Source organism: Olea europaea, chromosome 11 (genome assembly GCF_002742605.1).
Source record: "Olea europaea var. sylvestris chromosome 11, O_europaea_v1, whole genome shotgun sequence".
Lineage (NCBI taxonomy): Eukaryota > Viridiplantae > Streptophyta > Magnoliopsida > Lamiales > Oleaceae > Olea > Olea europaea.
Window position 1 is genome coordinate 29131472 of NC_036247.1, and position 27115 is coordinate 29158586.

General features: G+C 32.1%; 1 protein-coding gene across 4 annotated transcripts in view; it reads right to left on the reverse strand.

Moving 5' to 3' along the window:
- LOC111403992 (beta-glucosidase-like) overlaps positions 1–27115 on the reverse strand; it is a 50198-nt gene that overhangs the window by 12684 nt on the left and 10399 nt on the right. For 2 of the 4 annotated variants that reach the window (XR_002704608.1, XM_023032688.1), the window contains exon 2: positions 79–148. Coding sequence is in view for 3 of the 4 variants with exons in the window: in XM_023032688.1 (XP_022888456.1) it covers positions 79–148 (70 nt within the window). In the remaining variant the exon portion in view is untranslated. Of the gene's footprint in view, positions 1–78; positions 149–1048; positions 1297–27115 lie in introns of those variants that run through there. The other 2 variants (XM_023032690.1, XM_023032689.1) reach the window with 2 other exon arrangements.

Here is a 27115-nt window from a genome sequence, read left to right on the forward strand (position 1 = left end):
ATATATATATATATATAAATATATATATATAAATAGAGAGAGAGAGAGAGAGAGAGAGAGAGAGAGAGAGAGAGAGACCAGGATGATCTGCTGTAAAACGATCCCAATTACTCTCGCCTTTGCCAGCTTCATTCCAGGCACCTTCGACCTGCACATATTATATATATGGCCCAAAACACGAATTATATATAGGATTTGACTCAAACAAAGCTATTTTTAATTGGTCTTGGTAAAGAAAAACTATAGTAGGTGGTCCGCTGCACCGAATAATATTATAGTGGGCGAAAAAAATTGCAGCTAAATTTATGTCCAATAGATTTATGCCCCGTTTGTTTCCCATTCTTTGATCAAGAAAATGAAAAATATAACCGTTATTCATCACATCAAACCACCATATTTGACTCCTTCTTTTTTGTGTGGGTCCCGTAACGACTATATTTTTTATTTTCATTCTTATAAGAATGAGAATCAAACGAGTGCTTAGTGTAGACCGCAAAGAGACAAGTAGAAAAAAGAGAAAAGTGTGCATGCATGGCGTTTAGCATTCTAACTTTATGTGGGGAGATGGTAAGTGGTTGTCCAACTAAATTCATCCACGTTTCTTTCTTACTTTTCGTTTTCATTGAATAACATTTTCATTTTTTTTATTTTGTCCAATAAATCAAGTGTTTGTTGCACTTTTTGCCCCCGATAATTATTAGGAAGAACACATGCAATTTCAATTACATTTGCACGAGCCTTCTTACGTATACATGCATTCTCTAGATTTTTTTAACAATTCTTATTATCTTCCCATCAATATTGATAGTATGTTTAGGCCTATTCGGTAATGATTATGAGAATTGATTTTTTGATCGTTAGAGAGAAAAGTGGGTCCCATCGATACGTAAAGAAATAAAAAATGACGATTGAAATAATGAAATAAATGTTAAAAAAATGATTTTTTGGTGTGAAAAATTGCTATCGAATGGGGGCTTAATAAGGTGAATATATATGTAGAAAGTATTAACAAAGAAAAAAGAAACTAAAATCATCACCACACACAAACCTGATAAGCGGATGTTGCAGCACCAAAGATAAAACCTTTGGGAAAATCAGAGCGACGGACCTTAGATGGAGTTGGGCCTTGAGGGGTTGAGATACGGATGCCATGATTATGCAGAGGATCAACGTTGCTTTGGCTCTCCATTGCTTGATACAAATGAAAACTAATCAAGGACAGAATCAAAGAAAGAGAAATATACCTGCAAATGTAGGTATGTCACTGATTATATACTACTATTCTGGAAGAGAGGAGGGTTAAGATATGATTGGTAGTTGGAACATCCAAGGAAAGAAGATGAAAACCTCACGCTAGAACTGTCCATAAGATTATATATGCTTAGTTTATGGATTCTTAAACAAGTGTAAATCTGACTCGTTATAAAATTTTGTTTGATTAGGTTACAGCTATTAGATATATTAAGCCCCCGTTTGAATCTCATTAATTTTCATTCCATTACATTTTATTTTTCTCTCTTCTATTTTCAGTCACACAATCTTCAATAAAATAATATTACACGTAAATCAAAAACTTTTTCTTCTTTTGTAACCACTCATTTTATTAAAAAAAAAAATACTATTCCACTCATTTTCATTTACCAAGACTCATTTTCATTTACCAAAAATGGGGGCCAAACTGGGGCTAAATCTTACAAACAAAGAGAAACCAGACTCGTGCTAGAAATATTTGTTTTATTAGGTATCAGCTATTATATATATTAATTTTTTCTTAAAAATTAAACTCTTGCTCTAAAATTTTGATGTATTAGGTAGAGCTAGTAGATGTTATTATTTTTTATAGCAAACTTCGAAATATTAAGATAATTCCAACTTTAAAGGTTAATCATGTTAAAGACGAATAACTAGACAGGGTTATCGGGACAGACCCCCAAATATTTTATGAATTTTTATTTATTTATTTATCCTTCTACAAAAAAAATTACTTATAAAAATTCGGTAAAACATCTCAAAGTTTCATCATAGATTTATATATAATTATACTAGCGATAGACAAATTAAATTGACTTCTAATATAATTTTACTTTAAATGACATCTAGACATGGAAACAAAAATGGATTGTTGAATTTAATTTAACAGTGTTCTGTAACCTATTATTTTTAAAATTGCTGTTTAATAGATTTTCAATATATAAGATGAATTGTGAAGTTTGCCGTGAATAATGATATTAAGAAACTACCCTGACGAGTGAAGCAATAGCCTGAACATAATGTGAAATGGTGATGCTGAAATGGAAACCTAACAATAAAAGTCGGATTATTGGAGCATTATTGGTAGTCATGGTCGTCTCATTATCTTAAATTCTCCGTTTAAAGATGCATTGCAAAGTTTATCATGAATATTTCGACACGATCGATATCGAGAACTTATCGTGATGAATAAAAAACAAGGCTAAAAAATAAGCAGATAATTGTGACGTTAATGTGAGAATTAAAAGATAAAAAATAGAATTATTAAATTCATTTCTAACATGCATATTTAACTTGTTAATTTGAACTGAACATTATCATTTTTCAATGTATAAGATGTGTTGAGTACAAACCGAGCCCCCAATAGAAATTTCTTGGCTTCATTTATGAGATGAGTAGCTCATGTTCTTATATATTAGTTATTCAAAAGATTGATATAGAAAGTTTGCCACTAACATGAAAAAGAAAAAAAATATATATCCAGTATGGTTTGACACTAAAACAGTTTGGCGATTTTATTTAAAAAAAAAAAAAATAACAGTGTTAGGGCTTAGTATTTACCATAATATATATGTATTCAATTAATTATATTATATTAAATCATTTCAAATATAAAAACCATACAATAAATAAATAAGTAATTTTAAGTATTTATCTTTTTGTTGCGTGAAGTTAGGTGGCTATTGTCGCTTTATCTCCTGAGAAGGGAATGAAATAACTCATGTTTTAACTTTATTTTTTCCAGTTTTGGGGTAATATATCTTGGCATGAATATTTGTCTGTTTTCGTCTAGAATCTTGTTTGTTGTGACTTGAATGAAATATATACATACACACACACACATAACTCCCCCCCACTCCCCCCGGCCCCAATCTATTGTTTTATAATTGATGACACAACGTATATATTAAAAAATCAACGTAGAGTTGTGACCATGATGGCTTATAATTGAAGACAACATATATAGAAATGCACACATGAAACGTGAAAATGGCAGTCAACATTTAAATAATTTGCAACAATAGTAGTTGATGATATACAATAAATTAATGACAACAAAAGAAGTGCAAGTGGTGAAATTTAAATTTCAAAATTGATTATTTCTCAACAAACAATAATTTAGCTCTTTTATTCTTGCAGACGAATTGTTGAGTTGTTCACTCCCATTTTCATGAGATACATAGAAATATACGCATGAAACATGAAAATGGTAGTCAACAACTCAACAATTTGCACGCTCAGAAAGAGATAGATGTTGTGAATTGGTTGTTCAAAACCAACAAATTGAGCATGGAATGAAAACGGGAATGGTGGTCACAAGATTAAGCCATGCGACCACATAGGCTATTTGGCCATGCGACCGCATGGCCATAGCCTGAAACTTCAATGGGCGTTTTGGAGTGATGCGGTCACATGGTATTATTTTGCGGCCGTTAGTGACCCCTTTTTTGAACATTATAAAATTGATTTTGGTGGCATTTCTTGAGTTTTTTTTTTGGCACCAGGTCTATATATAAAGGAACCATGTTCAAGGCAAAATAAATTGGAAACACTTGAAATTCATTCCTCATTCCTCAACTTAAATCAAATCCTAGTATACATTCATATTCATTTCTCTTATTGTGTTTTTCAAATTTTGGAGAATTTCGTTTTGTACTTTGGTGAAATTCTTTACAAGGCTTGTTATAATTCTTCAAATCATTTGCCAAAGTACCATTAAATATCTCATAAAACACCAGAGAGGGGCACATAAATTTTGAGGACAGCAATCCCGCGTTTGAGCCTTCAAAATTGTTTTTGACAATTTCCTAATTTCTTCATCTTGTTGCCGAAATTTTTGTATTATTCTTTTTGTTTCTTCTCCATTCCTCCAATATTTCCAACAAGAGAGATTAAACAAAAAGTACAAATTTGTGTACTACAAGTTAATAATAACAATATGTGGGTTAATTCCCCAAATGGTCATTGAACTTTTCTAAAGTTCCCAAGTGTCACCGAACTTAAAAACTATCCCCGTTAGGCACTTTGAAAACCCCATTCATCATTGCATAAACGACGCTTGCAAAATTGTTTTTGACAATTTCCTAATTTCTTCATCTTGTTGCCGAAATTTTTGTATTATTCTTTTTGTTTCTTCTCCATTCCTCCAATATTTCCAACAAGAGAGATTAAACAAAAAGTACAAATTTGTGTACTACAAGTTAATAATAACAATATGTGGGTTAATTCCCCAAATGGTCATTGAACTTTTCTAAAGTTCCCAAGTGTCACCGAACTTAAAAACTATCCCCGTTAGGCACTTTGAAAACCCCATTCATCATTGCATAAACGACGCTTGCAAAATTGGAAAGATTTGAGACGCGTCATTATAATAAAAAGATGCCAAATCACGCATTCAATGGTCATTAAAAAAAAAAAAAAAGAACCAAATATGCATTGGATGATTTGTGAATAAAAAACAGTCACATACCTTAGATTCATGCTCAGTGTCATGATTTCGCATCTTTTATTTCAATAATGTGCCACGTAAGCCATATCGATAGACACGTCGTCAAATTCTTCCAATTTTGCAAGCATTCTTTATACAGTGAGGGATGGGAACCCAATTTTCAAAGTTAGGTGATTAACAGAGGGAATTTTTTATGTTCAGTGACCCGTGGGAACTTTAAAAAATGTTTAACCACCATTTAGGGAATTAACCTGATATGTGGATAAGCATAAAGCATATATGAAGGGACGGTGCCGCCTTTGGTCCAGTATGGACAATTGCCCACGTTGAATGTGGGGGGAAATAAAATACATGCATACATTCTTGTTTCATTTCCATTTATTTGTTTTTAAACTTAAAAATTAATGAATAATACTACTTATAAATAATAATTTAAATATAAATGATGTATTAAAAAGAGAGTGAAAAGTTTTTTCTTTTTTTTTTTTAAGCATAAAGCATATATGAAGGGACGGTGCCGCCTTTGGTCCAGTATGGACAATTGCCCACGTTGAATGTGGGGGGAAATAAAATACATGCATACATTCTTGTTTCATTTCCATTTATTTGTTTTTAAACTTAAAAATTAATGAATAATACTACTTATAAATAATAATTTAAATATAAATGATGTATTAAAAAGAGAGTGAAAAGTTTTTTCTTTTTTTTTTTTTATTGAAAAATTTCTGACTCAATTACATTATATAACATTATATGTATGTAAACCATTATATACAATCAAAAATTAATAATGTAATATTAGACATTTGAAATGAAAAGATTGAACTGCCTGAAAGATTACATGGTGGGGACTATTCTTCTTAGTGCAAGAAAACTATGGATTTAAGACGAAGAAAATGAGGTGTACCGCATCTTGTTTTCTGCAGTTTTATATTATTTTGGATAAAAAATCTTAGTATTTAACATGTTTAATCTATGCATCAATCTACAAATTTAAATAAAAGTAATGAAGACAATCTTGTGACGAAATTAGTCACCTTATTATATCTTGCACATTGTTCTTTGAATTTTATGGTAAATCGAGAAAGAAACCCTGAAGTTAGTGGTACAAAAAATATTCATGTATCAAATTCTTTTGAACAATATTTAGTGTGTAGCGTATCATTTTCTAAATCTTGTGTTAGTACATTGATTTAAAACTTTCATTTTCGAATAATATTTGCCCTCAGTAAATTAAATTCGTGACTCCACCCCTACATATATAAAGTGGCGACCACTATCAATAATAACTTGAAACCAGAGTAGTAGTTGATGACTTACTATATGTTCAGAAAAAAAAAGTGCAAATAGTAAATATTAAATTCCAAAATTTATTTTTCAAATTCAAAGTTCTTGTGGCGAATATTTTAATGCACCTCTCGATTAGCGAACCATTAAATGGTAACGTTGCAATAGCGAGTTAAAAATGGTTGCACGATTTAATAATCATTAATTTAACTACAAAACACTTCAAAATTAAAATAAAAATTCTCCTCAGCCAAATTATGGTTGAACGGAACCTTCATAATTTTAAATTTTCTAATTCCATTACCATTTTCAATATTGTCATTTAGGGCCATCAACTTTTACAAAATATTTTTCCAATAATATATATTATAAAAATTGTTTCCAAGAGTTTTCTATATAGATATTGTAGACATTTATGTTAGACAAAAATTGATCCAAAAGAACATAAGTCAAAATAGATCTAGCAACTGAATGCCCATGAATTGAATTTCATACCTCCGGCCATTGGTGTTGGTAACGACAATTCTAAGCTCTCAACACTTTAAATTGATGGTGTATCTTCTATTTTCAGTGGTGTTTGAGCTTAGGGACCAAACACCTTTTTATAGCCAACTCCCATCAAGTTATGACTTTAATTACCTTTTAATCGATGGCCTAATGAAGTTTTATAAATGTTGAAACTGAAGGATGAATGTTGGACCATCAATATGAAGGAAATGAAGAGACGGATCTGTTACAATCTCCCACTTGGTTCATACATTTAACCCAATGTCACAGCTGAATTTCATTGATTGTCCTTCTTAAGAGACAAGTACATGAATCATGGCGATGAATCATCTAATAACGAGTATAATCTTTCATGTATTACGATGCATTTAGTTCATCAAGAATTATTTTTCATAAGATAACAATACTTAATGAAAAGACCATATATCTTATTCTTGGTCCTGCAAATATTCTCTCAAATAAAAGTGCGCGTGAATATGAGAAAATATCACAACAATAAGGGTTTTGTACAAAAATTTGTATATACCATTAAAATGTGGAGCCAAGTCCCATTTTCTCCACATGATCCTTGAATTTAACGGTGACATGCCTTTAGTCAAAGGATCAGCGATCATCAATTCAGTGTATATATGCTCACTAACCACTTTCTTTTCTTTAATACGTTCCCTTATAGCTAAATACTTAATATCGATATGTTTACTTCGACTACCACTTTTATTGTTCTTAGCCATAAAGACAGCAGCCGAATTGTCGCAGTAAATTCTTAATGGCCTAGAAATGGAATTCATAATTCTAAGCCCAGATATGGAACTCTTGATCCATACACCATGCAATGTAGTCTCAAAACAAAAAACGAACTCGACTTTCATAATGGAAGTAGCAATTAAGGTTTGCTTGGCACTCCTCCATGATATAGTTCCACCAGCCATCATAAAGATGTACACTAATGTTGATTTTCATAAATCAATACAGCCCACAAAGTCTGAATCTGAGTATCCAATCACTTCCAAATTATTCATCCATTTATACATAAGCATGTAATTTTTTGTTCCTTGAAGGTATCGCATTACTTTCTTTGCTGTTCTTTAGTGGTCCATACCTGGATTACTTTGATATCGTCCTAACATTCCTATAGCAAATGCAATGTCGATAATTGTGCATGCTTGAGCATACATTAGGCTTCTGACAGCAGAAGCATATGAAATGTTCTTCATTTGTTCCTTTTCTAAATTATTTTTCGGGTATTGGTTCAAATTGAACATATCACCCTTCATAATGGGAGCTACACTTGGTGAACAATCTTTCATCCGAAATCTCTCTAAAACTTTGTTGATATAGGTTTCCTGAGATAAACTCAAAATACATCATAATCTGTATTTGTGAATCTTAATGCCAATGACATAAGATGTCTTACCCTTATCCTTCATATCGAAATGTTTAGAGAGAAATTGTTTAAACTCATGCAACAAACCCTTATCATTGGTTGCAAGTAAGATATCTTCTACGTATAAAACAAGAAAATAGATTTTACTCCCACTAACCTTCTGTTATATACATTGATCCATGTGGTTTTCAACAAATCCAAATGAATAAATTACTCCATGGAATTTTAAATACCATTGACGAGATGCTTTTTTCAGGCCGTACATAGACTTTTTAAGCTTGCAGACCAAATGCTCACCATCATTAGAGGTGAACCCTTTAAGTTGTTTCATATAAACCTCCTCCTCTAAATCTACATTGAGAAATGTTGTTTTCACATCCATTTGTTGTAATTCAAGATCAAATTGGGCTACTAATGCCAAAATAATACGTAGAGAATCTTTCTTAGATACCGGAGAGAAGGCCTCCGTGTAATCGATTCCCTCATTTTGAGTAAATCCCATAGCAACAAGTATGACATTATATCTCTCGATATTGCCTAGTGAGTCTTTCTTAGTCTTAAAGACCCATTTACAGCCAATGGTTTTGGTACCACTAGGCAACTCAACAAGATCCTAGACTCCATTGCTCTTCATGTAACTCATTTCTTCCTTCATGGCATTGTACCATAATTCTGACTCTTTACAACTCATGGCTTATGAAAATGATTCAGGATCATTTTCGGCTCCAACATTATGGTCAAGTTCTTGTAGATATACTTCATAATCACTAGGAATTACTGACCTTTTGGTTCTAGAAGATCTTCTTAACGTTGTACCATCATCTTCCTGAGAAGCTTGTTGTTTAACTATTTGTTCAGGAGGTTCTGGTAATTCTTGAATTACTTGGTCTACTTGAACATTATCAGTAGCTTGTGGAATTTCAATAATTAGTTGTTGAACACTTGTTTGTACTTGAGGGGTGTTGTGAACTATAATTAATCTGTCATTTGAGGTAGGAGTTTGAGATTCCAAATGATCATCCTCGGTAACTTTGTTCTTGGTTTGATCGCTCCCACTAATTAAGTCATTCTCATGAAACTTAGCATTTCTTGATTCCATAATCCTAGTGTTGTGAGATGGATAGTAAAATCTGTATCCTTTAGACCTTTCGACATATCTAATGAAATATCCACTAATGGTCATTGGGTCCAACTTCTTCTCTAATGGATTATAGATCCTCACTTCAGACGACATCCCCAAACGCGCATATGTCATAAGATTGGTTTCCAACCTTTCAATAATTCAAATTGTGTATTTGGGATAGCCTTAGTTAGAACTCGATTTAATATATACACTGTCGTCTTAAGTGCTTTAGTCCATAAAGACTTAGGAAGATTGAAGCTACTAAACATGTTCTGCACCATGTCCAATAATTTTCTATTTCTTCTTTCTACTACACCATTCTGGTCTAGTGAACCAGGCATGGTGTATTGGGAAACTATTCCATGCTCTTGAAGAAACTTAGCGAACGGACCAAGTGCTTGTCTATCCTCTGTGTATTTACCGTAATATTCTCCACCTCTATCTAATCTTATGATCTTCATTTGTCTCTCATATTGTTTCTCTACTTTAGCCTTAAGGGTTTTAAAAGCATCCAATACTTCATTTTTATTATGAAGCAAGTAAAGATAAATATATTGCGAGTAATCATCAATAAAGGTGATGAAGTATTTCTAACCATGTGAGTCCATATCTGGACTACATATATCAGTATGTATGATTTCTAATATGTTCGAACTCCTATTAGCACCTTTATTGGACTTGTTGGCCTGTTTTTCCTTAATGCAGTCCACATATGTGTTAAAATCAGTGAAATCTAAAGTATTAAATATCCCAACATTCACTAATCTTTTGATTTTATCTATAGAGATATGTCCTAATCTCCGATGCCACAACATAAAGGAGTCTTCATTAATATTACACCGTTTAGTGCCAGTTGAACATGCATTGAACTATAAGTGATATTGTTTTGTAAATTAATACAATAAAGACCATCAAACAAAGTACTATTCCCAACACAATCAGGATTATATAATAAACTGAATGTGGTATTTGAAAAATTAAAGAAATATCCCAAGGGTACAAGTTTAGAAATAAAAATCAAGTTTCGTGAAAAACTTGAAACATAAAAGGTCCTATCTAATTTCAAAACAAAACCTCTACTTAAAGTTAAAATGCATGTTCCTACAACCTCCACACGTGAGCCCATCTTATTTCCGAATAAGATATTTTGCTCACATCCCACTGGTTTCGTTAGATTTTGCAAACCCTGCAAAGAGTTTGCAACATGGATTGTAGATCCAGAGTCAATCCACCAAGTGTTAATATTTACATTAAACATATTAGATTCATAACAAATAAATGAGGTTGGATTACCTTTATCCTTATGCCATTTTTTGAATTTGGGACAATATTTCTTCATGTGTCCCTTCTTTTTACAGAAGTAACACTTGGCCTCTTTCTTAATATCAGCATGAGGTGGGATTTACCGTCTTCTCCATTTTGGAAAAAGACAGTCTTCTTCAACCTTCAGTCGGGTCAATTTCGACCAATTAGAATCCACCTCAAATTCAACCATCTCAATATCAAGCTCAAGCTCTTAAACATTCAAGAGGCTAGGAAATTGATTTTATGGAGAAATATCCATTTATTTTCAGAATAAAGAAATCGATTAGAGAAGATCCATTTTCTAGATTGATGGTGAAACATCAAATCAGAGGCAATATGTGGCTCTGATACCAAATATTAGACAAGAATTGATCCAAAAGACCATAAGTCAAAAAAGATCGAGAGACTGAATGCCCATGGATCAAATTTCATACCTCCAGTCATTGATGTTGTTCCAAAGCTCTCCCTTTGATCTGGTAATGGCACTTCTAAGCTCTCCACACTTTAAATTGATGGTGTATCTTCTATTTTCTATGGTGTTTGAGCTTAGGGACCAAACACTTTTTTGTAGCCAACCCCCATCAAGTTATGGCTTTAATTACCTTTCAATTAATGGCCTAATGAAGTTTTATAAATGTTGAAATTGAAGGATGAATGTTGGACAATCAATATGAAGAAAATAAAGAGACAGATCTGTTAGAATTTCATATGATCAAGATAGTAAAAACTTTCTATTTTATCTAGATAGTGATGAACACCATAATAGTCGACAGTTATAAACATCAAACTATTGCTGTGTTTAGTCGCTTATATACAATGAGGCCAGGTGGGTCACAACTTAATTCTTGAGATTTTTTAAAATAAAAAATCAGATTTAGCCTCTCATCGATTCATCGATAACTCCCATTGCTCTTTTCACAACGCCAAAACCTATTTCCCATTCCATTGAGGCACAAGAATCATTCTTCCACCATTGAAGCAAAAGAACCCTCTCTGGCTCTCTTCCATTCTTCCGCCATTCATCATCCTGTTGGCTGCCTCTACCATTCATCCAAAGGTGAAAAGTTAGTCTTAATTCACACTTTTTTTTTGTACCAGTCGGACTTCCTTCTCATCATATTGGCTGGCACTACTAACCAAGCCCAGTTCTCGTCGATGGGCGTTGGTAGCTTGATTCCAAGTACGAAAGTAAAGAACTCATTTTTGACGACTATCTATTTTACAGTCCAACTATGAAATCTTGATTGCAATGCCTGAACTTTCATCCCTAAAAGAAGTAGTATAAAATTCTGTTTATAAACAAATTTTCTCGATTTCTGCGCTGGCATTTGAATTGTCTCCCTTCCTCTTTCAATCGAAACACTCGACGCAGATAAAACTCCATCGCTAACGCCCTCAAAATTGACCTTTAACGAATCTGTCTCTTTTTAATACAATAATTATAGGGCCAGGTCCTTGTTGTATCAAAATCCTTCGGTTGAACCCTGTTAGAGAGATGGAACTACTGAAGCTGCTCCCTCTGCTTCTGGAGCTGTAAAAGGGTTGGGGGCACTCAGGGTAATTTTTTTAAATGCATTTTGTATTGTACGAGAAACAAATTCCATTTGTGTATGTGCTCTCATCTGGTAGCTTGCCTTCTTCTTCTAGCTCTAGATAGTTGGTTGCTACATAAAAAATAATCGATTTGAAAACGCTATTTGCAGCTTTTCCTTTGCTTCTATAGTTCCATCTACAGCCTATATCTTATTATTTGGAATATGGAAATGTGTTTTTGATTTATGGTGGATCATTCTTGTGATTTGTGAATCATGAGATTTATTTTGTGATTTGTGAGGGGCTTGTTATTATTAGGAAATTGTGATTTGTGGGAACTTTATCAAAATTCGAAATAAGGACAACATAATTAGACAATTGTGAAATCTTTGTGCTTAATTTTATAGCACTTTTACCAATAAAAGAATCATTTTTCACTTGAATTGATTGTTTGTATCAATTATGAAAAATACTTTTAAATGTAAATTTGCATTTTATTGTGAGCAGAATGTTGATGAAATGAATGTTCAAGATAAAAGGGAGGAAAATGATGTTGGAGATAAAAATGATGACAGAATTGGTGATGAAATGAATGTTCGAGATGAAACTAATTTTAGAGATGTTCTGATTGAAACTAACGTCGGGCATGTTTGGAATGAAAGGCTTGAACTTGAGGTTACACACCCTTTTTCGGATCTTGGATTGAAAGTTCCAATACATAATTATGATGCTAATGTATGAGACGTAATTCGAAGAGCTTATGTGCAAAGGGTCTTTGTTAGACTCGCAATGTTGAATTTTCACAAAAATGGGTAACAAAATAAGCAATTTTGTATTTCACAATATAATGAGCATTCTAGTTGGTTAGAATAAAGTATAGCAAAAGATATTGCATTTTACTTCTACTGCTATTTTTTCTACCCAAGTGGTAGTTCATTTGTTAATGGCAGGTTCTTAAATTGGAAAAGAAGGAAATTGTTAGAAAATATATTGCAAAATCTAGTAATGCGCACAATTAGGCTTGGGTCAAATATGAATCATTCAATAATCAAGATCAATCAATTCATTGTGCAGGATTTCTTCTACGACAAGGGATGACCTTTCGTGGACATGATAAATCGAAAGATTCAAACAATCAAGGAAACTTTCTTGAACTATTGCATTGTATGTGTGATCATAATACTGATGTTAAATCTATTGCTTTGGCAAATATGCCCGAAAATATGAAATTAACATCACTTTGATTTCAAAATGATATTGCGGTACTATTGCTTCCGAGATTCTAAATGTGACTATCAAAGATATGGTAATGGCTTGTTTTCTGTTATAATTGATGAATCCCAAGACATTTCGGTGTGAAGGGGCAAATGTCAATTGTCATTCGTTAAGTGAATAATGTGTGTATTAGAATATTTTATTTGTGTCACATGAGTACCACAATTATCTCTTTTAAGGCAAGAATTGATCAATTATTCTCCATGCATAGCTTAAGTATATCTAATTTGAGAGGTCAAGGATATGATGGAACTAGTAATGTGCGATGTGAGAATAATGATCTTAAAGCATTTATTTTGAAAGAAAATTTAAGTGCTTACTATATTCATTACTTTGCTCATCAACGTCAACTAACTCTTGCAATTGTGGCATAGAAACATCAAAAATTGAAACTTTCTTTACTTCAATACACGGATCTATGAATGTTGTTGGAGGATTGACTAAATAGAGTGATCTTTTTCGAGAGAAACAAAGACTCATAATTCTTGAAGCACTCAATGTTCATGAAATATCAGGTGGATAGGGTCTCAATCAAAAAACTACTCTTAAGAGTTCTGGTGATATATGTTAGGGCTCTTTCTACAATTGTTTAATTAACTTGACTATTATGTTTTCAGCCAAAGTTGATGTTGTTGAGATGAATATTATTGACACTACAAGTTTCGGAACGAAAGGTGATACATTTATTTTATTGGAAACAATGTTAAAATTTGAATTTGCATTTAATCTACATTTCGTGAAAAATTTTTGGGAATTTTAAATGAATTATCCAAAACATTACAAAGGAAAGATGAAGATATTATCAATGTCATGAGATTTGTGAAATAATGTAAAGTACAGTTTCAAACCATGAGGGATGATGGGAAGAATTTTATTTTTTTTTGGAATGGCTTGTTCATTCTATGAAGCTCAAGAGAATAATATTCTTAATATGGATGATATGTTAATCTAGTTCATTCACTGCATGATATGGTGGCAAATTTGCATCACTTCTGCATGGAAAAATGTTTTATGCCATCATGATATGCAACTTCAAAAGTTGAATGATCAAAGTGATTCTACTTTTTTAGGTAAATAGGGACTTACTCCTTTGTACAGTGTATTTGTGTCCAATAATTGATTTGCTACTTTTTCACAAGAACAAAGTGATTCTACTTTTGATAAGAACAACGGAATGAAAAAGACATATATGGTAGAATAGTAACCATAGAATACAACCCTAACCGAAATGCAACAAATTAATTCGACTATGTAAGTATTATTCGACAGATTTTGACGCAACAAATATCTCAGAACTTGATGATCAATTAGATAAATATATTCTTGACATGAGCAATGACAAAGATTTGAGAGGATTACCAGGCCTTAGTGATCTTGAGGAAAAGTTATTTGCAAAAAATAAATATGAACTGTATTCATTAATCTATGAGCTTGTGACATTAGCCTAAATTCTTATTGTGGCAAATACTATAGTCAAGAGAACATTTTCTGATAAGACTCATGTCAAAAATCGTCTGCACAATCAAATTACAAATCAGTGATTGAATGGTAGTTTGATTGCATTATTGAGTAGGATGTATTTGATAATATTGAAAATGATGTAATTATGAAATATTATCAAAGTACAAGAACGTGTAGAGAACAATTGTAATAAGATATAAAACACTTTTATTTTTTCACAACTTTTTTGTAAGTTAGATTATGCCCCCGTAACTTAAAATATCTATGTTCACCACTGACTATGGTATGTAGCGTTATCTAGAGTTCAACATCCTTGTACTATATTTAGTTTAGCTTTTTGTTGCTGCAACTCTCAAATATAGTCGAAACTATTTTTTGTATTACATCGCTTGGCGGAGATTTCAAGAAAAAAAAGTTGGTGAATGGAAATGGCATGAAATAGAGTTGTTGAGAGGATAGATAGAACTCTTTTGGATATGATGAGGTATATGATTTTTAGTTATGGTTTCAAAAAAAAAAAGGTTTTGATGGGGAAAGTTGTATTGATGGCCTCTTATATCGTTGAAAAAATACCTTCTAGTGCACTAGAAGGTAAAACACCGAAAAAAGTGTGGTCTAAAAAGTTGCCAGATTATTCTCATTTGATATTTTTATTATTGAGCTACATATTCTCATCAAAGTATTGGTAAATCAGAGTCAAGGTCTCAAAACTTTGTTTTTTGTAGTATCATAAAAGGGTTATAGAGTATAGATTGTGGGCTAGAGATTCTAAAGATTTTAAGATAATCGTTAGTAGGGATTTTTTAATAAATGTGGTGTGTCTTGCTTAAGCAATAGAAACACTGGTGGAGATTTTGAGAGAAGAATTGAGTGGGACCAAGGTCCAGATGGAGCTTGGGGTCCACACCTGAGCTTATTATAGTGTATTTTACAACAGGTGAACAAATCTCATTATAATTTATACCTTTTTTGGGTAAAACCCTTAGTAATAAGTCTATCCATAAATCTAAGAGGCTATTTTTAAGAATTCCATTCTTTTATACTATAAATCCATTTACAGTTAACTGAGGATTTATCTGCAGGCCTAGGAACTAATGTTTAGGTCTTATTTTTAACTAAATTTGTCTCTTCTAACATGACAGATTGCCAATTTTTTTATAATTGACAGCTAATAGCTTCATCGTAGAATTTTGGATCCTTAAGTGCTAGATCTTGGTAGGGAAGCATAGTAAAGAAAAGGTAATAGCTAAACCTAAATGGTTCTCTTATTTCTCTCATAATCCTATATCAATTGATAGTCGTCTAAGGTATCTTGTTGCTCCTCCTCTACCCCTTGAACATTATTTTCTATAATTTCTTTAGAATCCCAAGCATTTCCAGCTTCATTCTTCATCTAAATCTCATTAGTGCTCATTATAATTTTGAAATTAATCAAATGGATATTAAAACTGCTTTGTTACATGGACAAGGCATTATGACATTAATGATATTAAAAGATCCTTAAGGACAGAATCTAAAATTAAAGACATAGGGCATTGCTAAAAGAACGTGGTTTGGATATTGCTAGAAATAGGTCAAACAAGGTTTAATTTTGAAACAACTTCTTATGTAAAATAGGTGTTATCAAAATTTGCCATTCATAATTATAAATCAGTTACGTTACCAGTTATCAGTCATTTCAAATTAAGCAAAGATCAATAACCCATTGATGAATCTGACATACATATTGGAAAGGTATATGTTAAAAAATCAATTTTTCGTGAAAGTACCAAAAATGCATTCATTAGAGATATAATTTCTAAGAAATCTTATCCCTTGAAAAAATTCTTACTTTGTCCCGTCCGTCTGACTTGGGAACTAAAGTGTCACCTCTAAGCAAGTTAAGAGAGTTTGATTTTTATGTTTGTGTACATGTGAATGTCGTATAATACCATGTCATAAATACTCATATCCATAAAGAGAAGCAAGTCGTATTGCATGTCATAAATACTTGACGGTAACTGTCCATTTAGTTTTTCTAAAATATATATTTACTGATGCTAGGGATTGATACAAAGAAGTTGACTCAATTTTGTAGTGTTATCTTATCATAGTATTGTATCTGTAATATAATTGGCATCAAGGTCGAGGTCTATTTGGTTGTGATTCCTATTTATTCCATATGATGGGAAGATGATGACAATTGGGCTTGGCCTAGCTGCTTAAAAATTGCCCGATAATTTAAACTAGAGAAAATTACACATAGACCTGTTTTTAAAGTTTAAATTTCATTATTCGAATTTTAAGTTGAAACTTTCTTAAATCGGGTTATAATATTACTTTAATATTTTTTAATAGATATATTACTAATAATCAATAAATTACTTGCCGTCATTTACGCTAGTTGTAGAGAGATAATTTTTAAAATCAAAATTCATTATCTCTGATCTTCTATTTCGAGCAACAAAGAAACTGACTACCATTCTTCAACCAACACTGCCAAGTTCACCTAAGAGACTTCCTCATTTTTTGACCGCTATCACTGGTGTTTTTGCTGAATCTCTCATCCCTACTTCATTCATTCAACCTTATATTGTAATTTAAAGAATTTATTAACCCTAACTCCTTACAAACCCAAACCGAAAATGCTGTTAACAAAGAGTGTAGATCGAAAATCACGTTCTAGTGGGTGTTGGTCCTTCTCTATCTCCGCAGGTGGGTGCAGGTGCTAATATGTACATTTACCCTTTTGAGTATGTGGAGATAATGATTGCTGATATTGAGCAAGCCGAGCAACGTTTGACTATTTTGAGTTTGGAGTTGAATGTGAGATTATAAAAACTTTATTCTCGTTAGTGTGTTTAAATACATAGCATACAATTCTTGTCAAATTAAATACATTCCTTGGGTTTGTTCTGTCAGGGTTCCCAATTGATTCCAATTCTGTAGAATTGAACAATAGTTCTTTTGGTTAACTTTCGTGTTATAATTGCAATAATTACTAACTTAATTACTAAAATTGTTGGAAACAAGGACTAATCAGGAGTGTTTATTGTGTCTTACTAAAATTGTTGGAAACAAGGACTATTCAGGAGTGTTTATTGTGTCATATCTAGGCTCTAGGTTTGCACTTATTTCTAGAAAGGTAACCCCCATCCTACCTCTGCTTCATCCAAAAGCAAAAACTTGCACATTAACACCAGCCCTTGTATTTCTAGCAGGTTACATGTCGTGATTTGTACCGGTATTATCCTAGTACTGACCCACCTCTACTTTTCCCAACAAGGAGGGAGGAAAAATTTAACGTGGTATTAGAATCTTGTTTAATTAATTGTGGGCGGGCTTGTGAAGAAATTTTGGCTAACTAATTTGAAATGGTATAAAGCTACACATAAATAATGTGTTATTGGTGCTTTCAGAACTATGTAGACTTGTGTAACAAGGATTGGCTAGTATTGTGTAATTTGGGGTGCAGGTTATTAGGTTGGATTATTTTGTTTATAATAATTTGTATTAGTCAATCACTGCTTCTTGTACATTCTACAGGTTGCCGAGACAAGAGAATTATGATCTAGAAATAACAACCTTAAAGGTCCAGATGAATGAGTTAGGCCAGAAGTTAAAGAGTGCAATGCTCATGCGCAATCATATGAAAGAGAAAATAGGATGCTAGAACAAGAAAAAATTCACCTAGAGTAGAAGTACCAATTCGAGTTTAATAGATTTGAGCAAGCCACAAAGCGAGGGAAAAAAAGGGAACTGAATGATTGATGTATTCATTTTATTTTTTTTAAATTATAAGCTCAAGAGATAATAGTTGATGTACTATATGGTTGAAACATTTAATGTGTATGAATATGAATTTATTTTGTTTAAGTTAATAAGTTTATTTAGTTTGTTCATGTTGCTGTTGAAATTTTGGGCGTGTAAATTTTTGTCATTTAAGCATGTCATATGAGATTTTTTTTCCTATCATTTAAGCTAGTCATTAGTTACTTCATGTTGCTAAAAAACATCTTCCGCCACAGGTCACAAGACACGTCACATATAATTGATCATAGGTTGCATACAAATCACATGTAATTGGTAACATATCACAATTAGACATATATATGGTCACATGTCTCAAATCACTGTTCCTAGGCCACGGGTCACGGGTCATGGTGAAAATCGGTCACGCCCTTTGTTACAAGTTATAATTCAATTGTCAAAGTTCAATGACCAATTGTTACATGTCACAAGTCTTTATGCAATTGATAGAGTTCACTGATTTATTCTCACATGTCACAACTACCAGTTCGCAGGTCATATATCATTGTGCATAGGTCACAATATCCACAAATTACAGATCAAATAGAATTGGTTACAGATTACTGATTTATGTTCACAGGTCACGAGTTATAGTTCACATATCACTTGTCACATGCAATAGGCTCACAGGTGCTTGTAAGTATAAAGTTGATGGATTGGTGGTGGTGCGTTGGAGTTGATGTGCACGATGGTGGTGGTTGTAGTGGGGTAGAATAGATGGGATGAAGAGCGATTATGACCAGTTATTGAATAATTGTAACCATTAAGTGAGTAATTTGTGACACATAAGTAATGTGATCTAAAAAGTATGTGATATGTAACTAAATCTGTAATTGTGATCTAAAATTTGTGTATTTATAATCGATAAATAAATTGTGACCAATAAATTTGAATATTTGTTTGTGACCAATTAATTTAATAATTGGTGATCGATAAATGAATTGTGATCAATTAATTTAATAATTTGTGATCGATAAATGACCTGTGATAAATTAATTTGATAATTCGTCACTGATAAATAATTTTTGACCTATAAAAACATATAATTTGCAATAAATTTTTATTTGACACTTACAATCATGCCTTTGTGATTGTGACTCTATGTGATTTGTGACTAACAACCACAAATTCTGTCTTATTGCAACCATGATTCGTTTAATTAAATTATGTCACAAATTTTGAAAAAATAATGATCTTGGAATTCAAGATATGTTTGAGAGAGTGAAAGTAAGAGGGGAGAGAACCAATTATCTTTAATAAATAAATAATGATTAACAAACTCGTGGACAAATTTTAAAAATTAAGTGATCACATTTGTGACCTTGGATAAATATTATAGCCTATAATTGAAACTTAACAGGTCATAGTCACGTATCATACAATTTATAGGTCACAATTACTCACGGTCAGATTCATAGTCACATACGACACAATTTATTGGTCACAATTACATATGATGTCCTAAATCAAACAATTAATAGGCCATAGATAATTTATTAACTATAAATTATACAATTAACTGGTCAAGATCGCTAATTTGTTTTGGCACAAACTAGACCATTTCTATTACTCACAGATCAGACCATTTTCCCATGAATCTTTGCTGCACATCTCACTAATAAATCACACCATTTCTAGTCACAAACCACCTCATTTACTTGGCACAAATCTAATCAATTCGGCCGCCCATCTCACATATCTGTATTTACCATTGACAACATGATTTGCATTTACCATCATGTCTAATGGAAGCAAACTTCTATTTTAACACAAAAAAGTGAAAACAGAACCAAAGTGGAAAAATAAATGGAAACAAATACACTACAGCTACACTCACTAGCCTACTACTCTAGTTCTAGCCATTGTCTTACATTTGTATTCTCAATTAACTAATAACCGTAGCCATGGCAGTAGCTATATTTTTAATAATTTTGATCTCCTCAACAAATTCTTTTCATTGAATGCTTGTTTTTCTGCGTTCAACCAAACATTTGACAACCAAAAATCCAAATGCTATCAACTTCTCCACTTCAAACTAATTATATATCTCACCTATAATACTATACCATGTCACCCATCACCACCGGCATCACCACCACTACCATGTTATTCTTCCTTTTCACTGTCACACTTGCTGAAGCCCACTTAACAAAAGATGAGGACACCACCTATGAATCTCAATCCCTATCTCTTATCGATGAGAACTGCGTCATTTGATTCCTTACGATGGAGATTCTCAACGCCGACGAAACCAATAACCCAATTGAACCTGATTCCTTGATTGTTCAATTTGAAGGATCTAAGAGAGAGAGAGAGAGAGAGAGAGAGAGAGATTGGGGTGGATATCTTTGATTGCGGAAGTTGCATGAAGAGAGATCTTGCGAGGTTAGGGTGGATACATTAGATTGGGGAATTTGTGTTCATAGAGATTATGATGAAATTTATTTTCCTAAATTTCATACATATTATAAATAAATATAATATATTATTTTAATTATCAACTGATTTTTTAAATATTTTTATAAGTTTGTTAAATGTGAAATTATATAATTAAAGTATTGTAGTTATGTATTTTTCCGAACTTTAAATTAGATGAGGCCCAAACTCAAACCCAATAAATGATCAAAGTAGCAATTTGATAGAGCAACTTTTGTTGCCACTTAATGGACTAGTTATTTGCACTGGATCATTCATCATCATCTAAGATCAACAGTGAAGGATTAAAGTATAAATGCGGCTTTATGTTGTTGCCCTAATTCATTGTGTCGTTACTGCCGTATGATATTTTTTTGAGACTTCTAGAATTGTTTCCGAGTCTTTTTTCTCTTCGTCTTCTCTGATCATCTTCAGCCTCTATATATAATATTTCTTGTGGTTTTAAGAGTGATACTTGACTTTTTGTGATTATAAAGGAGATAACGGTGTTACTGATTTCATCTTGATGCCTTCTGGTCCATAGAAGCAACTTCAATTGAACCATTGAGAGTTTGGGTTATGTTATTTGATTTGTACACATGGGTGAAATCTAAGATGCCTTTGGTAAAGAATTGTGTTATATGTACAATGTTTTGTATAATTTAGTTGACAAGGGCGCCAATTTAGTTGACAAGGGCGCTACTTGGCTCCCTTGTCAACTAAATTGTACAAAACATTGTACAAATAGAATTATTCTTTGGTAAAATCTTGAGTTGTGTAAAGTTTTGATGAGATTTGTACATTCACTTGATATTTTTCAATTTTGTTGTAATAACTGTGTTGCTCCTTGATTTGTTCCATTTTTCAAGAATTACTCGTGTGGTTCAAGTTTACATATAATGAAGAAATTCATATACAGCTAAACTTTGTCGTGTGGTTAAAGAAAATAGAAAAATTAAGAGTCTCCAGACTGATAAGAAAATGATTGCAACCCATTTATTGTTCTTTAAAAAAAGATTGAACACCAACCTTGAGAGTTCCCACCGCTTCGCCCCTAGAGCTTTGTGAGGGAAGTAAATCGCGAGATGTGCCCCAACAGATCAGAGAACAAGAGCTGCCTATACACTGCGTCTATAAAGAATCTAATTCTATGTCTCAAGAATCGAACCCCCACACTACAGCCTATTTATTGTTCTTTTAATAAAGGGAACATGGTTTGTTCTACAAATTGAGAAAAAAGTAATGATTGTTACCAATTAAAAACATGAAAAAATAAAGAAATAAATAAATAAACGGGAGTGTAAATGAGGTAGGAACCCACCTTAGGACAAAGAAACAAAATACAGGATAGGGGACAAAAAATGAGTTGCCATCTCTAACCTCCTTAACAAAAAAGTTAATTGCGACTATTTCGCTAACCTACACATTCCCAACCCAGTTGCTACTATATGCCAATCATGGAACACATTTACCCCACAACGTAAGACCCAGTGAAATTTGCAAGTAACACTATTGTAGGGAAAAAATTTAACTAATTGTTTTTTAATATTAATCATTCGAGTTCTCCTTACAAGAATATAGTGAGTGCTTGAATAACCAACCTGGTAGGCATGTTCGAGTAGCTCATTAGCATAGGAGGGCTTGTAGCAACGAAAGACAATGGATGCAGCTTCCATGGCTGCGGTGGTTTCAACGGCAAGGTCAGATCCCGTGTTGTTCGGGTCAATTCTATACGCGGCCCGAGAGGTGGTCATGTGGTCTGTGTTTTCATCTTGAATCTTGCTACATTACCTGGTAATCCCTGCTATAGCCTATAGGTGGATCATGGGTGGGGAGAGGGTTATAGGGGAATAACACCTCCATCTTTAACCTCACCAAAAAGAACATTAGGCTTTGGATGGGCTTTGATTAGACAATTTTGTAGAAACCCCAAACATTTATGAGTTTTATCGCCTACAATTAAATTACCAATTGATAAAAATGTCATATGCAGTAATATTATTCAGCCCCACTGAAATTATAACTATAATCTAAGTGACGCTAATATGACATTAATTGATATGTGAAATTAAATTACCCATTTAATTTCACCGTTCATTTAATTTATTATCCAAGGTCACGTAGATTGGGGTTGCACCTTTCATTTAACTTATCATCCAATATCACGTAGATTGGGGTTGCAACTCCAGTGAGGCTACATAACATTACTCTATCCAATCAAGTCGTCATGCAAGTCACTTTATTATGCCCAATAATTAATTTGATTTATGTGATTTTTCCTTAATAGTTGACGGACCAAAGTAGAAATAAGTATTAGATTTTATACTTTTATTTACTTGGGTCAAATAGTTAACTTTTAAATGAGCTAAAAATATTCTATCAGTATTATGCCTATTTGAAACTCACAATAAATTACGAATTATAGACTCAAGAAAAAGTTAATTTGGATAAACTAAACTCGAGTTATAGCCAATTAAGAAAATTGCTTTGCTAACGATATTAATTATCGATCTAAACTAAATTACTATAGCAATATTTTACTCGTTTGATAGGTTACAATTAATAATATGTATTAGGCTAGAGAAGAAATTTCTTTGCATAAGACTGAATCAAGTCAGAGTGAAGAGATGAAATTCCACATCGAATAAAAATGAAAATATAGACTAATTTATAAATGGTTTGGATTACTTCTTTTAATAAGATTGACATTTTAATATGGAACCCCCAAATCTTAACATGGTATCAAAGCCCATTAAATTTAAACAAGCAATTCGGTCCGATTAAGACTCAAAAATAAGTATACGAATTTTAAGATTTGTTCAAACGAGCCACCATCTTGTGGGAGCATGTCAAGAGATAAAATCTCACATCGAATAAAGATGAAAATATAAACCAATTTATAAATAATTTGAATTATCCATTTTGATAAAATTGACTTTTTAAGATAGAACCCCCCAAATCTTAACAGGGCGCATCATAGAAAGTTGAAACCAAATGAATTTCTTCCTAATTAGTTTCAGCGGTTTCTAATTCAAAATAGGATTGGATTCTTTTGCTAATTAGATGATGACCAAACTCTTCGTCTTATGTTATTTATATTATGAATAAGGCTGCACGTACAGATGAATCCTTACAGGGACCTCACAGATCCCTCACTATGTAGAGGCGGGACCCGCCATGTATTAAAAAAATGTGGGGCCCGAACTCCATGAGTCATAAAACGGCGAGTTGTTCGTTCAGTTCTAATAAGAGACTTTTATGTTTATCCATCCACGTTTTTGTCACCATACAAGACACGATGTTGGAAGAATAAATCACATCAAATTTGCTTTTTGTAAACTATTCTCTGCAGCAAATCACTTCTCTCTTTCTATTCTTCTATTGCATGCAATATTAATTTTGCTAGAAAATGGCATCGCTTATAAAGTCTTTGGTTGTCATAAAGAATCTCGATTCCTTTAATTTTATTCTTTAAATTCATATTTAAAATGTGAGATACTCAGTGTTATTAGTTGTTTTTCCATATCTTTTCAAATATGTTATGTATGAATTTAGTTACTTTCAATTCAAGGCTCATTATGAAGAAATCATGATATATTTTAAGGCGTACTTTTAGGTATTAGTTAGCATTCACGTTATTTTGCATCGCTTTGCTAGAGTTATCACTTTCATGGTGTGATAATTCTCAGTTTATGTTGGTAAGAGGATATATGCATAATCTCACGTTTGATCTGAATGTGAATAATCATCTCATTGAGTATAATTCATTATTCTCATCCCTTTTATTTACTATTTCAAGTGAATATTATATATGCCACTAGACCGGTGGATCCCGATCATGAAGTATTTTAATTTTTAAAAATATTAGAAATTCTTGAGTGTATTTTAATTTTTGAACAAAATTGTTTAATTGCTAAGAATTTGATTACGTTTATTTATGATCCCAAAATGTTCCGCATATTTTAATAATTTAAAATTATCTTTTATTAGTGTCGTCAAATTTTGTTAAATATTAAAATTAAAATTTTTATAAGAACGTTAAAGAATTCATGTTTGGTAACATGTATGTGGTGATGCTACACGTACATTGCAAGGTTTGCCGTGAAGACAATGGCCTGAAAGTAAGTTGAAAAAGTGAGGTTGAAATGTAAATAATAGGAATCGAATTATTAAAGCGTTATGCACAGTCTTCTTGGCTCGTTGTTTTTAACTCTCATTTAATGTTTTAAATAAAAAAGATGTATTGCATAGTTCATCATGAACAATTCGACACGTGCCAAGAACCTATTGTGACGAATAAAGGACATATATCTTGAAAATAAGTAGACATATGTTATATGAGAACTGGAAGATAAAAAAATAAATTATTAAATCCATTTCTAGTAGGCATCTTGAACTTGTTATTTTGAATTGGTCGTTTAACAATTTTTCAATATGAAAGATGTGTTGCGAAGAAATTAAGCGCCTCAATAGAAAAATCTTAGCTTTGCGAGTGAGAGCAGTAGCTCAAGTTCTTTTCTATTAATTAATTATTTTATACTTCGATGGATCAATATGTAGGATTTTACCTTTAACAATAAAGAGTATTATCCAATATGTTTTGGCACTATATTAGTGTTAGGAAGACTGTTGGCATAATATTTACCTCGATAAATGTAATATAATATAATATATGATTATTGTAATTATTGTGATTATTTTTTAAATATTAGAAAAATTGTGTAAATTTTGTTGTGTTGATGGCGTAATTTTAAGTATTAAAAGCATACGGTATCACTTTGTCACGTGAAGTTAATGGTGGCTCCTTCATCTCCATATAAGGGAATTGAGTAGCTCAAGTTTTAGCTTCTTTCGATTTTCAAGCTTCTGGTACACAGAAATGATTTAATGAGCGCATATACTCATCTTAAACTAAGTATTGGCAACGTGTTATATAAATTCATTTGTAAAATTTAAACTTAATTCAAATGTTAAGATCCACCATAAATTTATATACAAATGAATTTATATAACACGTCACTAATACTTAACAAAAGATTAACAGTGGTACTCAGTAGATCATTCAATATATATACATATATATATAGACACACACACACTTTGAGGTTTGGACTAGATCTAATGTTGGATCCAAGATCGAGCTATAAAATTTCAAGTCGGGCTAATACGTTTAAAAAAAAAAAATTACATATGAAAAACTGTTTTTACAAAAAAAAAAAAAGTAATAATAATAATAATAATAAATAAATAAAGAAGAAAAATGCCTTTAAAAAAATAAATTCTTGGGCTTTGACGGGACTGTAGACTCCCGTTACATCTGCCCTTATTTTGAAGAACGGTGCTTAACTTATATTAAGAACAAATAATATGGCACATCAATTATTTAATGAATAATTTAATTTTTTAATGTACAAAAACTTATGAATTAATTAATTAATGTATTGTGTTATTGGTGCTTAGTATATCATTCTCGAGTATATACACCACCAACCTACGGTTTTACAATTGATGACAGCGTATACTTTAGTACACGTGTGAAACAGCATAGATGGTTGATGTATATATATACGTCTACGTATAGTTGTGACCATGATGGCACATAACTGAAGACAACATGTATAAAAATACACACATAAAACATGAAAATGGCAGTCAACAGGTCAATAATTTGCACGATTACACGATTACCTGATAAAACATCACATAAGAACAAACCCCAACGAAATTAGAAATTAGAACAAAATAAAGAAAGAACGTCCACTCATAAAAATGGCAAATATATCTCTAAAAATCATATATAAATATCCACATTTTCACAACTAATAAAGAATTGAAAGCCTAAGATCCAATTTTCCATTCTTTAAAAATTCTTCTCAGACCAAGATGCAATTAAAAATCGAATTTCTTGAAAATCTTAGTGATGCCGAATATTATGTGAGAATTATAGGAGAGAGGGAAAGGGAAGAGAAGAAGAGAAAGGAAGGGTAAAGAGAGAAGAAGAGGGGAAGAGGATAAGATAGAAATTCGGGAGAGAAATCAATTTATTTCTTAATTAAAAGTTCCTCTATTACATCTCCATAATCCCCTTTATATAGGGTTTCAAAAATCATAAGTAAATAAATGTCATAAAAGTTAATTAAATCACACTCCAATTATATTTCCTAAAATACGAATCAAAATAAGAAACTAAATAAATAATTTATCTCTGTAATATTGCATCACTTAGTATTCATGAATTGAAGTGTACTCTCTACCAAAATAAATCTGGAAACTCCATCTCTACCATACAAAGACTACTTACCAAAAAATACACCCAAAACTCTCTCAAAAGGAAAAA